This window comes from Sander vitreus, chromosome 1 (genome assembly GCF_031162955.1).
Source record: "Sander vitreus isolate 19-12246 chromosome 1, sanVit1, whole genome shotgun sequence".
Lineage (NCBI taxonomy): Eukaryota > Metazoa > Chordata > Actinopteri > Perciformes > Percidae > Sander > Sander vitreus.
The window spans coordinates 24,815,956-24,830,794 of NC_135855.1; the positions used below are offsets into that span (position 1 = coordinate 24,815,956).

General features: G+C 38.5%; 1 protein-coding gene across 1 annotated transcript; it reads left to right on the forward strand.

Moving 5' to 3' along the window:
* The first annotated feature begins 7,668 nt into the window (after positions 1–7,668).
* rhcga (Rh family, C glycoprotein a) lies at positions 7,669–13,558 on the forward strand. The gene is made up of 11 exons (XM_078249801.1): positions 7,669–7,978; positions 8,610–8,802; positions 9,698–9,848; positions 9,964–10,111; positions 10,269–10,435; positions 10,540–10,677; positions 11,445–11,581; positions 11,839–11,963; positions 12,278–12,351; positions 12,470–12,543; positions 12,637–13,558. Exons 1-11 carry the CDS (start codon positions 7,750–7,752, stop codon positions 12,668–12,670), a joined length of 1,470 nt encoding a protein of 489 aa, XP_078105927.1. The 5' UTR covers positions 7,669–7,749; the 3' UTR covers positions 12,671–13,558.
* The last annotated feature ends 1,281 nt before the right edge of the window (positions 13,559–14,839 follow it).

Sequence of the window (14,839 nt, forward strand, 5' to 3'; positions counted from 1 at the left end):
GTCGGCATTTACGTGCATCTGCATCTGCATCATCATAGCAATGTATTGATAGCGTTGTTGTTTTATTTTTATAGCTTGATATGTCACTATCAGCTGGCACATAAGCACTATTACAACTTGTGCAATATTGATCATTTGTTGGTAGATGGCACGATCCATTTTGTCTAGCAAAACTTTGTTCGCAAATGTTTGCTTGAATGTTGTGCGATTCAGTGCGAAAATGAATGGAAACACCTTAAGATGTCTAAAATCAATTTGATATACCAATTTGATCGCAAAACAGTATGTGATGTCATTACGCACAGGTTTTTATTCGCTTTAAAGCCGTTGGATGGAAACACACTTTCACCAGTTTTTTTACCGAACTGTAGATAATTCGATTGACAATTGGACGGAAACTTAGCTACTGATAACACAAATGTGTGCTACTATGAACACAATGAACCACTGTGCTGTATATTATTACCATAACTGTTGTTGTGTGTGTGTGAAATATGCATATTTGTTTTCTTCCCAGGAGTAAGATGAGAAGATTGGTACCACTCTTCTTTATAAGCAGCTAGTTAGCTTAGCTTGACATTAAGACTGGAAACACACGCACACACACACACACACACACACACACACACACACACACACACACACACACACACACACACACACACACACACACACACACACACACACACACACACACACACACACACACACACACACACACACACACACACACACACACACACACACACACACACACACACACACACACACACACACACACACACACACACACACACACACACACACACACACACACACACACACACACACACACACACACACACACACACACACACACACACACACACACACACACGGTGGATGCAGGAAAAACCTGAGATGAGACAACAACCCTTTGGTTAGATAACAAGGCTGCCAATGTTGGCCAGGTTGGTTCAGTGGGTAGAGTGCACATGTACTTTGAGGTTTATGTGTCGACACAGAGGTCCAGGGTTCAAATCTGACCTGTGACAATTTCCTGCATGTCTTCCCCCTCTCTCTCCCCCTTCTCACCTAGCTGTCCTGTCAGAAATTAAAGGCAGAAAAGCCCAAAAAAAACAAAAACAAGGCTGCTAATGGAGACCATTTTGGGTTGCCAGACTTGTAGTATTATGGAACTTTTTCCTGGTATATGGTGGATAAACAGCCCTCGCTACATCTCTTAGCTTGTGTTAGTAGTATTAAAATAAAATGAAAACTGGAAGGGGAGCATGACTGCACTAGAAATAGTAGATATAATCTGGCAAAAAAGTCTTGTTTGGTCATTTGACGAAAACTTAATTCTCTCTTAGTTTTTACAACCATGTCAAGAGAACAGTAAACCCTGACCCTAATCTTGAGTCTCTGGCTTTAGTTGAAACAAGGCAAATGACATTGTTTAATGACACTGACATGTCTCATGATGTCTGTGTGGGTGTGTGATGTCATGGAGAGGTTACAGTGAATTGATACGCATCTCTATGGTGCAGCCTGGAGCTACTGTCTGGGCCTGAATATCATTGGCTCAGTGTCAGTTGTGCTGGGAGATTATTATAATTGTTCTTGAAATGATGTGCAGTCATTTAAGCCTAACTTGAAATGAAATCCTTTTCATATTGCAGTAACAAGACATTTCATGCCAACATTAATCCCACAGAGAATATAAACAGGAAATTCTCAGTGCAGAGATGCTGAGCTTTCAAACAAAGTCGCTTAACTTCTGTAATAAAGTTCACCAAATAAAAGTTTCTTCAGAAATACATACAAAAAAGGCAGTGTAGTGCATTAACAACTCCTCCGTGGACCGATCACCTTTTTACAGTGTTCTTGCAAGTTGAATGTATCAGCAGCTGCTTCAGCCATTGTGGGACTGACAGAACAAATTAAAGATTAGATGGCACAACAAACTACCGAAGTGAAACATGTCAAATAAATATGTCAGACACACCCAGTGAGGCTTTAATCTTTTTTAAGATGAGAAATTCCTGCAGTGAGGAAGGTGTGGCGCCTGTAACTCATCACCCATCTCGTTAAAGGTATGACTGCCATGTGTGATTCATTTCTTTTATTTTCTGACACTGAGAGCTCAACCGGTCGAGCATGTTCTGTAGCTTTTAGTTGTCACCTGACGTTGAGGCCTGCATTCGTGTTTATTTAGCTCCAAGGTAACAAATCATACAGATTTATATATCTGAGACATTGCACAAAGAATATATGTACCTAAAATAAACTAATTTTGGCTGTTCTAGTTGGAGAATTTCACCAATTAATGGGCTGATTTGGAAAGTAATTCAACCCCAATTAATATTTCATTCTGGATACATACCACAATTTTTATGTTACCTACATATGCCTTGTCTTTTAACTGTCAGATGTTGAGTATCTGTTGTTGAGCTATTATGCAATTGTAATTCATTCAGTAGTTTACAGACTGTGACACAATTTTACCTGTCAAGTGTCATACGAAGTGTGTGTAGCCTATGCATTTATTTCACCCACATCTTCAACACACAAACACAACTGACTCTGATCAGAGCTCCCAGGGACCTCACAATACTAGGGAAGTTAAAGGAACTCAAGGAAAAATGGTAAAACAGTGTTTTCAAAACTGTAGTTATTATTTTAGCCTTGTTTTTGCTTCTTAGATTCCCGATCTCGCTTGCTGTGAGCCGCTTGTACTTTTGTTCCTGTGCAGTGACGCAATAGAGATGAAAACTAGTAATAGTAATAGTAGTATGGAGTCTAGAGTGTGCAACTTATATTTCTTGAAGTGTTTCAAATTAACAAGTTGACACATTGAAAAAAACACAAATATGAATTTTTTAAATCAAAAAGCTAAAAGTAAAAGAAAACAAAAACATTTGAATACGTCTACTTCCTTATTGTGTCATAAATGATGAATTAATAATTACATTTAAAAATAAAATGGCAAAATCTACTAAAAAAAGTATCCCAAATGTTATGTAGTGTGTCTGTATGTTACACAACTCACAGTTAATTCGATGCTTTGACATTATTGGTTTCCATTATTGCTTTAATTTAACAACTTGCCTTCATATAATGATATGTCAGAAGTGTGCTATCTATAAAATTAAATGAGGTCTAACTAACAGGACAGCAACAGGAGCTTCGACAGGCCGGCTGCTGTGTGCGAAGAGAAATGAGATGAATATAATATGTTTTGATTATTAAATTGATGATGATACAATTTAGACCACCATGGGCTCCTTAAACATGTCATTTCAAACCCTAAATGAAAAAAAAAACAGTAGAAACCTGCTTAGGGAACTCAGGCAATGAATCATAACATCATCAGAAATACAAAATATGTCAGGCCGAATTTGGGGAAAGGTGTATAAAAGATTTTACTTCAATGGAACGATGCAATATTTAACTAAATGTAAATATCATATGGTTTTAGTCAGGAGCTGGAACAAGATAATAAAGAATATATAAGGAATATATACATGTAATATTGTCAGACAGTGTGGAATAAAATCTGCTTTAAGGGGAATTCAAGAAAATGGGATATTAAGGATTAAAAGATCTGTGATGTCACAATTGCTGCATTAAGAGTTCAGTTAATTATGCCAAACCACTACATCCTCATCTTATGAGTGTATAAGAATCTTAGCTTGTTTTTCAAATTAAACTTAGACTTAATTTTGGAGAGAACGATAATTCCAAGGTTGTAAGTATTTACTTCAGTAATGCACAAAATACAAACAAAATAAGCTACAATACAAAAATGTACATAACATTTTACAAAAAAATGACAGATGAAAATGGCTGTTTACACCAATTACATGTGTCCATTGTCACCTGTGCAGCTGACTGAGGCACACGAGGCAATTTGCATGTGGGTAAAGTTGTGTAATGGACCATATGAGAGACAAAGATGTTGTCTGACAACGGAAAACTCGTGTCTCCTCTGCAAATCATAACATTATAGCTGGGGGTTATCTGAGTGTCAGATCGTCTGCAGTGTAAAGGAGTTTTCTGTCACCAAGAAACAGCCGACTGCCTGACGCTCTCATATCTGTGTGACAACTGGCCGTACGTGTATTATGTTCTCTGAAATTCTTCTCTGGTTAGTCACACTCCCGCCCAGATCATATCAAAGTGCAAAATGTATTAATGACATTTTATTTCCTGGAACTAATACAAGGTATGTATTTTAATAATAAGTCTTGTTTTGCTGAAATGATAATGCATTTAATGAAATAAAGCAATCATTTGATGCCTTCTCACTTTTTCGAGTGTTAGAAGTTGTTGGTGTCACAATATTTGCCAAACACACTCTGATAGAAGTGGTCAACAGGTTGTGTGTGTGGATGTTTGTGACAAAGCGACTAAAACTGTGCACATAGAGTTTTTACAATCAACAGCTTGAAACATTACTTGGTGGTAATTCAATAGGCCTACGTATATGTTCATAGTGTGCAGACTCCATTTTCCATCTTTTTAAATGTTCTTCTTTCCAGCACCTAGTATTAATTTCTCTGGATGTGCCTGCTTTTGTAAACCTTTTAGTTGCAAGTGATTCCAATTGGCAGGCTTGATAGGATGCCCAATAACTTAAGCTTAAAAAAAGATAAGCTTTGCAATGATATGTGTCTCACTTACCTGTAGATTGACAGGTACTTATAATCTCTCGGCATCATTCCAGGGCTTTGTGCGCCTAAGCATGCGACCGGGAACATAACTGTAATGCCTTCAACAGATAAGATCTGAAACGTTCATGCAGTCCCTCTGTCACATGTTTGACCACTCCAGGGCTGAGATGTTTAAGGATAACATTGTGTTATTTCTTACACTTGTTTTGTTTACTCATTGCTGGTGTACTAGACTTTTACTGGTTAAGCAGTGAATTCGCGACTAAACTACATAAGACAATGCAGTACAACATAATAAAGTGCAAACATTCTGAAAACACAACACCAGAAGTGGGTCTGTCATAAAATGCTTTTGCTGATACTACAATTTATTATTAGGATTTATGATTAAACCCAATGTAATACTAGGGTAATATAAGTAACTCAAATAAGCTTCAACCTGTTTTGTATTTTTCTTTGCAGACCCACTCTTCATCATGTGGGCTTGTAAAACCTGCTAAATTCAGTGATACATTGCATATGATATTTGGGAAATACGTATAAATACAATAAACCATTACAAAGAAAACATTGTCTATTAAAGTAGAGCTGGAGTAAATACTGTAAATCATAGTTTGACTCTGGAGCGCAAGCTACATTATTTACAAAGAGCAGAATCTCGTCAGTTATAGCCAGCATATTGTGTTATATGAGTTAAAGAAGTTGAATGACTTGAAGAAGGTAAGCAGATAACATCTGGAAGGTTCTTATTGACACATGTGATGAACCCTTAAACTGGAATCTAATCTGTCAGATAAGTATCGAGTTTGGAATAAACAACCAGAACACAAAGTACATGAGCTAACCAGTGGGCAAGTCATGTGCCAAGTAGACATCCGTTTCTTTGTTCATTGTACATTATAGAGAGGCTGAACTCGGTGTGCTTTAATAAAACAAAATAATAAGTACAGATTTGTTTCTATTGAGCCATCACTCATTTTGAGTCATACTGATATTTATTGTCTGTCACTGACTGATATCACGCCTTTTTTCGTCTTCAGGCAGTGGTGAACTAAATAAAGAGAGAGACCTGAAGGGTAGAGCAGAAGTGACTGTGTGAATGGTACTGATATCGATGGTATGCTTTTTAATCGCTTATGAAACTGGATTCCCCAGTACATGTTCTTAAAGGGTCCCTAAACAAGGCACTCTCCCCCCAGCTTCTCCAGTGGAGAGACCGATAATACCAACCTGCGGTGCATCTTGTAAAAGATGCAAGACATTTCTACAAGTGCATCTCCATAGGAATTATTTTCCAGTGTGGAGGCATTTTGAATTTGACCTTTGATGACTTTCAAATGACCTTAAACCCTTTTTTTCAACTTTCTGAAAGCCATACATTGAATACAGCAGCCCTGGATATGTTCTTTTGCTTTAACTTTTCCTTGGAATCTGCTAAATGTTTGGTGGTGGTTGAGTGCTTAACAGTATTCTGCTTTCTCATTTGGTGCTGGATTTGTGTTCTCAATATAGCGACGCGTCATATGCAATCCATCATTTGCATTTTGCTATAACTAACTGGGTGCAACATTGGCAGATCTCCTCCAATTTCAGCAGCTGGGCAACATTCCACTGGAGACTAGACAATGAAGATGGCATATAGGCTGATATACTGATGGCACACAGTGCTAAGTAGCATAAAAAATGCTGGCTAATGTTTAACCAAAAGACGCTTCAGCGAATGAAAAGGAAAAAACTGACGGAGCAGCAATCTAACCCATACTTCCCATCCAGTGTTTCTGCTTGGGCAGTATGCCAGTTTTGTTCGGTAAGGTAAGGGTTGTAGAAATGTGGTCCAAGGACTGCGGTCCTGAAACTGCTGCTTCCTCTATTGCAGGAACATAGTATAGATCTACGAGGGCCTTTAGGTAACATAAAACGCGAAAGGCCCTCTCAAGAGCCAGTTTTTGGTTTGTCCATTCTGGGCTACTGTAGAAACGAGGCAGAATGCAAAATGCCAGGCTCCGTGGGACAGGACCTGCTCCATATAGATATGAAGGGCTCGTCTCTCTCTCGCACGCGTGCTCTGACTTGTTAAGCCAAAGAGGAGGGGCCAACTTCCAGCAAACGACAATGCTGCTTAGTAGACCTCTGCTGTACTATCAGTGGTTAGCAGCAGTGTAAAACTGGCTCAGTAAAACCTCTGTTAAAGTTAGTTAATTATTTAGTACCTGTGTGCGGGTTGTATGGGTTGGTGCGTATTTTTTACCTTTTGCTATGCATTAACCGCATCAATGAAGGCTTTTTAATATTTTCTCAACAGGAGTGCCTTGGTTTTCAGCTGTTCTGGTACTATTGGATTACCCCTGCACCAAAGACAACACTGTTAGACTTTTTTCAACGACCACCAAAAAGAAGCGCACCCACCTGCTTCCGACTTAGTTTATTATTTATTGTTGTTACATAAATATATGCACAGCACAAAGAGAGAATCAGACTGAGACAGAGACAGAGAAAGTTTAAAGTAACACACACCTATAATTAGTTGACAACTCTATTGATGATACGTAGTGTAAGCCTGACTGACAGGTGTGTTTACCCAGGACCAGTTTAATGTTCGCCCAGAGCAGATGGCTGATGCTCAAAAATTATTTCCAATACAGGACCAAGTGAACAGTCCTAGCAAGTCATTATGTCACCTGCAGTTACAGGTGTTGGATATATTTACCGTTACACTAAGGCCTGAAATGTACTACGTTGACCTACGTCTGACCTGGTCATTTTGTAATTATGGCTAGAAGTTGCCACATCACAAAATGATGCCATATCAAGTTAGTCTGTACTGAATTATTTCCATCACACATTTCTGCAGTGATTACTTTATTCCCTGCAGTGGTTACCTACCTCTTTTAGGAGGAGTGTTGTATAGTAAGGAGTGGTTTTCCTGCTAACAGGTAAGGTGTGTCCACCCCCTGTGTATGTCCACCCCCTGTGTGTGAGTGGAGAATTGGAGCACACCACCTATAAATACCTGCTGAGAAGCTGACAGTCACAGCTGAGCAGGCGGCCTGGCTGTGAAATGTGATAAGAGCATCATCAGCAAAGAGTTGTCAACATGGAGAACTGTTGTGAAGGCGCAGGAAATTTTTTTGGCCGGCAAAAGAACACCAATATTCGTGTTAGTCTGCCGGCAGTCTGCTTCGTCTGGCAGATTGCTATGATTATACTATTTGGAGTTTTCGTCCGGTATAACTATGAGTCTGACGTACGTGAATGGATAGAGTTCAAACATAGTCACAACCTCACCAGCGATATTGAAAATGACTTCTACTTCAGATATCCCAGTAAGTACAACACAAGACAGCCTGTAAAGAAATTCACCTTGCAATAAAAGTTAAATGCAGGTGTTGTTACAGTGATCCTGTGATGTTGGCCATGGACTAACAATGTTTTTTTCCCCACTAATGGCGAATGGTTGGCTATGATTGCATTCTTAGCTATTTCAAAAATATTAATTTTCAAATTTGACATATTTCTTAAAGCTGCAACAGATTTAATTTCACTCTCCTGTTTCTGTCTTTGTTTTGTGTTCATTGCAAGACATTGACAGAGGCCCTCTCTTCTACTTGCATCTAAGATTAAAATATTAGAATATCACTTTTCTTGGCTTACTTATGACACTGGCCATTTGGCAGCAATTGTATTCCCAATATGTTGTAACCTTGTGATGAAATTCTCCATTTGCAAAGATATATTAAACACAGCATTCAGTTTAAACGAAATGGTTGCAATCTCAACATGCAACATTAATTACAAATCTATGATTATATGTCTATTAGAAACTTAAATTCAGTCTATAATTACCCTAAGTTAATTAATGTGAAATAGAAAATGAAAGTGCTAGAGAGAAATATATTTCTTTCTGTTTCTCATTGAATGCCATTACAAAAACATGTCAAACTTCCCTCTCTCCAGGCTTTCAGGACGTCCACGTCATGATCTTTGTTGGATTTGGTTTCCTCATGACCTTCCTCAAACGCTACAGCTTCAGTGGTGTGGGCTTCAACTTCCTGATCGCTGCCTTTGGTGTTCAGTGGGCTCTTCTCATGCAAGGCTGGTTCCACTCGCTCGACCCCATCACCGGGAAAATCTATATCGGAGTAGAAAAGTAAAAAAATTTTACTGCAAGAAAAAAATAACATATTATATATGTACATATATATATATGTATTTTTTATTTTTTTTATACATCATCAATCACTAATTGTGTTGCACATGTGTGTTATGTAACTCAAAAACTGAGACACATTCTGTACCTGTCAAGATTCAAGATTCATGTACGTGGAAAAGTTTCTTTTGTCACCAAGTGACAATAATATTATGTCAGGCCCTACCTCGTCATGTCCTTGATGCCAAGCAGACATCCTTTTCATAACAAAGTGGAAGTTTAATGTAATGGCCCTAATGTGCAGGCTACAATTTGCACAAAATGCAGATTTAAGCTTTAGCCGTTTTTCCACTAAAGCAGGGTTAACTCATGGCTGATTCACTTGTTTGGAGACCCTTAATTCACTATTAGGGCCTGTTTTTTTTGTAAACTGTGTATCGTGCAAACTATGGTATAGAAGTGCAATGCTAAATCCGTGGAGTACTCTTTTAAATACAGTGAACACAGCAGATTATACATGGCAGCTTTATTATACACTCACCCAGAGAACAGTGCCCCTGTGTGAATACAACCTAATATAGGAATACACTCTCTCTACAAGACAGGGCCACATCATTAGGTAATAATGAATTCACTGATATTGTACTTTAGTGGTGCCAAATCCCTAACAAATGTTTGGTTCAAATCAAATTACCAAAACCATCTGACATGCACTGAACCTTAGACTTTTGGGGACCATGGGGGTCTGGGGCCTAAGGGTAGTTGTCCACTTTGCCCAGTTGGTAATCCAACCTTGCTTTGACTCCTCACAATAATTTGGTGCATCATTTATTGCTTGTTTGGTCATTAATGTTTCCACTCACTCTGACCTTGTTCTTTTCCTTGTCCCCCATAGTCTGATTAACGCAGACTTCTGCGTTGCCAGCTCTCTGATTGCCTATGGTGCCATCCTGGGAAAAGTAAGCCCTGTCCAGCTGATGGTTGTCGCCTTATTTGGCGTCACGCTGTTTGCTGTGGAGGAATACATCATCCTCAACCTTCTTCATGTGAGTCTCACCAAACACAATCATCCCACAGGAAACTTTGTCACTGTTCGAAAGGTGAGAATTTTCCTTCAATCGTTATTTAGCAATATCTTTTTTGTGCTGCTTATTCCTACAGTGTAGAGATGCTGGTGGCTCCATGACTATTCACACCTTCGGAGGGTACTATGGTTTGGCCATCACTAGGGTTCTCTACCGACCAAACCTACACCAAAGCAAACGCCTCAATGGATCGGTCTACTACTCTGATGTCTTTGCTATGATAGGTAAGTGATTTATATTTTACAGTTTTAAACCTCACATGTCAGTGTTTTCTTTAGTTCATTTGGCATATCTAATTTTTTATATTCATCATTGTTAAAACTGCTCACTTTGTTGTAAATGTGCTAATCTAACTGTGGTTTGATGGACTTTCTCTCATAGGTACACTGTTTCTGTGGATGTTCTGGCCCAGTTTCAACTCGGCCATCACAGAACATGGCGACGGACAGCACAGGGCAGTCATCAACACTTACCTCTCCCTCGCTGCCTCTGTTCTCACTGCGGTGGCCATCTCCAGCATGTCTCAGAAAAGAGGAAAACTGGACATGGTAATGCCATGTCACTGAAAAACAACAAATCTACAACCAATCATCTATGTATTTGTCATTTTCATTCATTCATCTCATGACTAACATGCTGTTTTACCTGACAGGTGCATATCCAGAATGCCACTCTGGCAGGTGGTGTTGCCATTGGAACAGCAGCAGAGTTCATGATCACTCCTTATGGTTCACTAATCGTGGGTTTCTGCAGTGGCATCATCTCCACCTTTGGCTACATGTTTTTCACGGTGAGACTGCAGTCTTTCACCTCCTAACTTTTAATCTGAGAGAACACTGGAAATACTGGAAACGGAAACTTTAAAAAAAGAGGCATAAAAAACTGTAAAATGAAGCCATCAGTTGTGGGTTGTATTAAAGGAAAATAAAAGGATTATAAGAAGTAACTCAGTTTAGGAGAAGGCACTAAAATTAAATGTAAGATAGAAAAAAGTCCCATGAACTGATGCAAGGTGTTGTAGCACACTTCAAAAAGTTAGTGGCGGTGCTGATGACTTTCAACCATTATTTAGTTAGAGGAGACATGTCTGTGTTTTCAAATGGATTTTGTAATGAGACACTTCACATTAAATATATTTAAAACATGACCTAAAATAAAGTTTTAAATATTGATTCTGGGGTTTTAAAAACCTGATGAGGGTTTTACATGACATAAATACATACAAATTACACGTTTTGAGTTTTTAAAGGCTTATTCTGATGTTTTAGAGTCAGTAACTTGGATGAAATTAAAAGAATTTCTATACCACAATTATGTTCCTATGCCATTGTGGAGAAGGATTTGAAAATACATGCAGTCCATGATGGTGATATATAATGTATAGCATATTTAATTTTAAAAGTTAAGTGAAAATATAAACGTTGAAGAAACATAACAATATGAGAAATTACAGGTTTTTAGTTTTTTTGCACTGGCCGAGAATATGCTTATGACCTCTGTATTTTTCAATTCATGACTATGGCCCTGGTTACACATCATGTTGTTTTTCTCATTCAGCCTTTTTTGGAGAAATACTTCAAGCTCCAGGATACATGTGGTATCCACAACCTGCATGCTGTGCCAGGGATGCTTGGCGGATTTGTAGGTGCCATTGTTGCTGCATCTGCCAGTGTAGACGTCTATGGCAGAGAGGGGTGAGGGACTGGCACACACACACACACACACACACACACACACACACACACACACACACACACACACACACACACACACACACACACACACACACACACACACACACACACAGCTTGAAATAACGGACCTTCCCTGTTTGTTGACTCCAACACAGTGAATGAAAGCACTCACTGACATGGTAGCACACACCCAGATTTCAGGTGTTGTGCAGATTAAACGCTGATTGCTCAGATTAAAAGTTATTTTTTGTTCCTAGGTTGATCAAGACATTTGCCTTTGAAGGTGATTTTGCAACCAGATCTGTATTAACCCAGGGAGGCTACCAGGCTGCTGGCACATGTGTGGCTATTGCATTTGGACTTGTTGGAGGAGCACTTGTTGGTGAGTTTGTGAAATGTTTTGTGTATCACAGTACTAAAAGACTCAGGGAAACAGTTCCATATAAAGCAGCGTGTTTCAATAATTATGATAAAGAGATCCAGAGGCATGACAATGTTTATTTCTCTCCACATGTAGTGGGATGTCACTTACAGTAAAATAGTATCTTTCAATGTCAGTGTTTCTGTGTGTAACAATAGTTATTTGATTATATTCTTTAAGTGCAAAATAGGTTTTAACTGCATCATGGCCAAGAAAAAGGTATTGAAACTGAAGTGAGAAGTCTTGCTTAATGCCTTTTCCTTCTCTCTTCAAAGGTTTCATTCTGAAGTTCCCCATTTGGGGTGACCCTGCTGATGACAACTGCTATGATGATGAAGTTTACTGGGAGGTAAGAGTGCTTTTCAACCACTAGATGGTGGTCTTGCCCCTTTTTGAAGAGTGAGAACACTATTAAATTACACCGATGGATTTCTGGCTCATGATCTGATCCCATGTATCCGTTTCAGGTTCCTGAGGATGAGGAGACCATCCCTCCTGTTTTGGAGTACAACAACCACATGATACACAAGCACCATGACATGTAAGCTAACTCACACGTACAAATCCTCATTTACTCCTTGCTCTCTTGAATTCTCATTACATTAAATGTGATTTTCTTCTTTTTGTTTGACAGATCCGAGTCAAACTTCTCTGTGGAGCAAAGTTAAAGGTCAACACACTCATATCAATTGGACCTTAATACAACTGTTATACACCACTAATTCATGAAGGAGCAACGTTCAAATTAAATTTTACAAGAAAGGAACAATATTTTTGACACAAAGGTCCTCTGCCACTCTTGTCTTGCAACATTTACACATGGTACATTTGTCTAACACCTTTGCCAATGATTGGAAGCTTAATGTTATGACGATGGAGACCAAATATCTCATTAATGGAAAAATTATCCTGAATCAAAACTGGTATTATTTTAGAAGGAAATTTTAAACTATATTTGCTTTCTCTTTCACTTTGGTTGAAACGTTATATTATTTGCAGATGCGTAATGATATCATGAGAAGTTAAAGACTCTTTGTTTATGTTGTGTAAGCTGGTTATAACACACAGAAGAACTGAGAAAAGTTTGTAGATCACTTATTGTACATCTTTTATCTTTAAGGACCGTAGAAAGCTCTGAATTATTTAATGTATTATTACATTTTCATTGATAATGTTTTCCATTGTATTTTTCATGAATGAAACGTCTGTTAATATACAGTTTATTTAGTTGTGCATGCAAATAGAAGGCATTAAGTGAATAATCAATGTTTTTTGTGCAGCCAAATTAGGCAATTTTTGAGTTGTATGTCTTACTGAAGCTGCATTGTTGACACTGTATAACAATCTATATAAGCATATAAAGAGAAATTCCTATTTTATCTGCTTTTATATATTTAACTGTTTTAACTGCTCTTCAATGTTTAATTTCTTATACTGCACTGTAACTTTTTTTCTCATATTTTATCTGTTTTAATTTTTTAATCTGTTTTCATGTAAAGCACTTTGAATTGCCCTGTTGCTGAAATGTGCTATACAAATAAAACTGCCTTGCCTTGCCTTGCCTTACTTAGTTATTTCTTTCAAATAATGTATAGGTCTTTGTAAGCTGCAAGTACGTATTTTAACCCCATTATTTGTTTGGAAGTTTTTCGTAATTACTGTAACTATAATACAATTTCCAATGATTTGGTTGCTATGTGTTGAATTTTATATCTCCAATACATTATATTTGATTTTATGTGAAAATCAGCTTGTTTTGTTATTGACATAGTTTCAGATGTACACATTCATAAATCACATGTAACTGAAAGACCCCATCGTAACATGGTATATTTAGGGGGGTAGTGATGCCGTAATTAGCTCAGGATATTTCCCTCTGGGGTCTAGACACTGGTGGTGGTGAAGAGAGTTGCCAAAAACCTGGATGATGGAATGTGGAGCAGGACTGGGCGTTGATATGATGAAGACTGGAGGTGAAGGTGGAGGAGGGTCACATACGCTCATACTGAAATGACAAATGACAGCAGCAAAGAGGAGAAAGGATTTGGAAGTTTGACAGCAAGGATATGATTGGCTAAGAGAGATTGAGGCAAAATCTGGTTGGACTACTTAGAGTGAACATCCACAGAGTAGAAGCAAGAGAGAGATGAGAATGAATGAGAGAGTAGAGGGAGTCTTCCTGATTGAACTTTCGCTAAGCTTCATAGTAGGACAGGATGAGAGCAGTCTGTATCCAGAGCTGTCCAACAGGCCTGGATTTTAATCATTTTAGGGGCAAGGCCACATGGCCTTTGGTGTTGTCATTTTCTTCAGGGCGAAAATAATGAATTCAACTTATGTGCTCAGGGTTTCACTCCACAGTGTTGCCCAATAAGAAATCAGAATCTCGACAAACAACAATAGTCTAAAAACTGTATTGACAGGAAAGAGGCAGATGACTAAACAGGGTTTTTTTGAGGGGCAGAATAAGGCTAAACTGAGGAGGCACCTGGTCACCATCAACATTCCTGCCCTGCCTACCAGGGTTGCTTTTCATGGCTGTTTGTCAAATAAATAAAATGGCTGTTTTCACTGATGCATTGCAGCAGCTTGGCAGCAAGAAAGTAGCTCAGGGAGAAAACAAGTGCCCAATAAAGCACATCCAAAAGTAAGCAGCCCAAAAACCTGACCAGAGATTGCAAGTATGTGGCAGCTGGTGCCATGACAACAAAACTACTGCTTGTCCTATGGAAAGAACAGTGAAGATGCCTGCTTTCACAATGGCAAAAAAACATCCAAATAATTTCTTCTGTCACATGGAAGCAGGATGACAAAACAGTACAAATATCAGTTTTTAC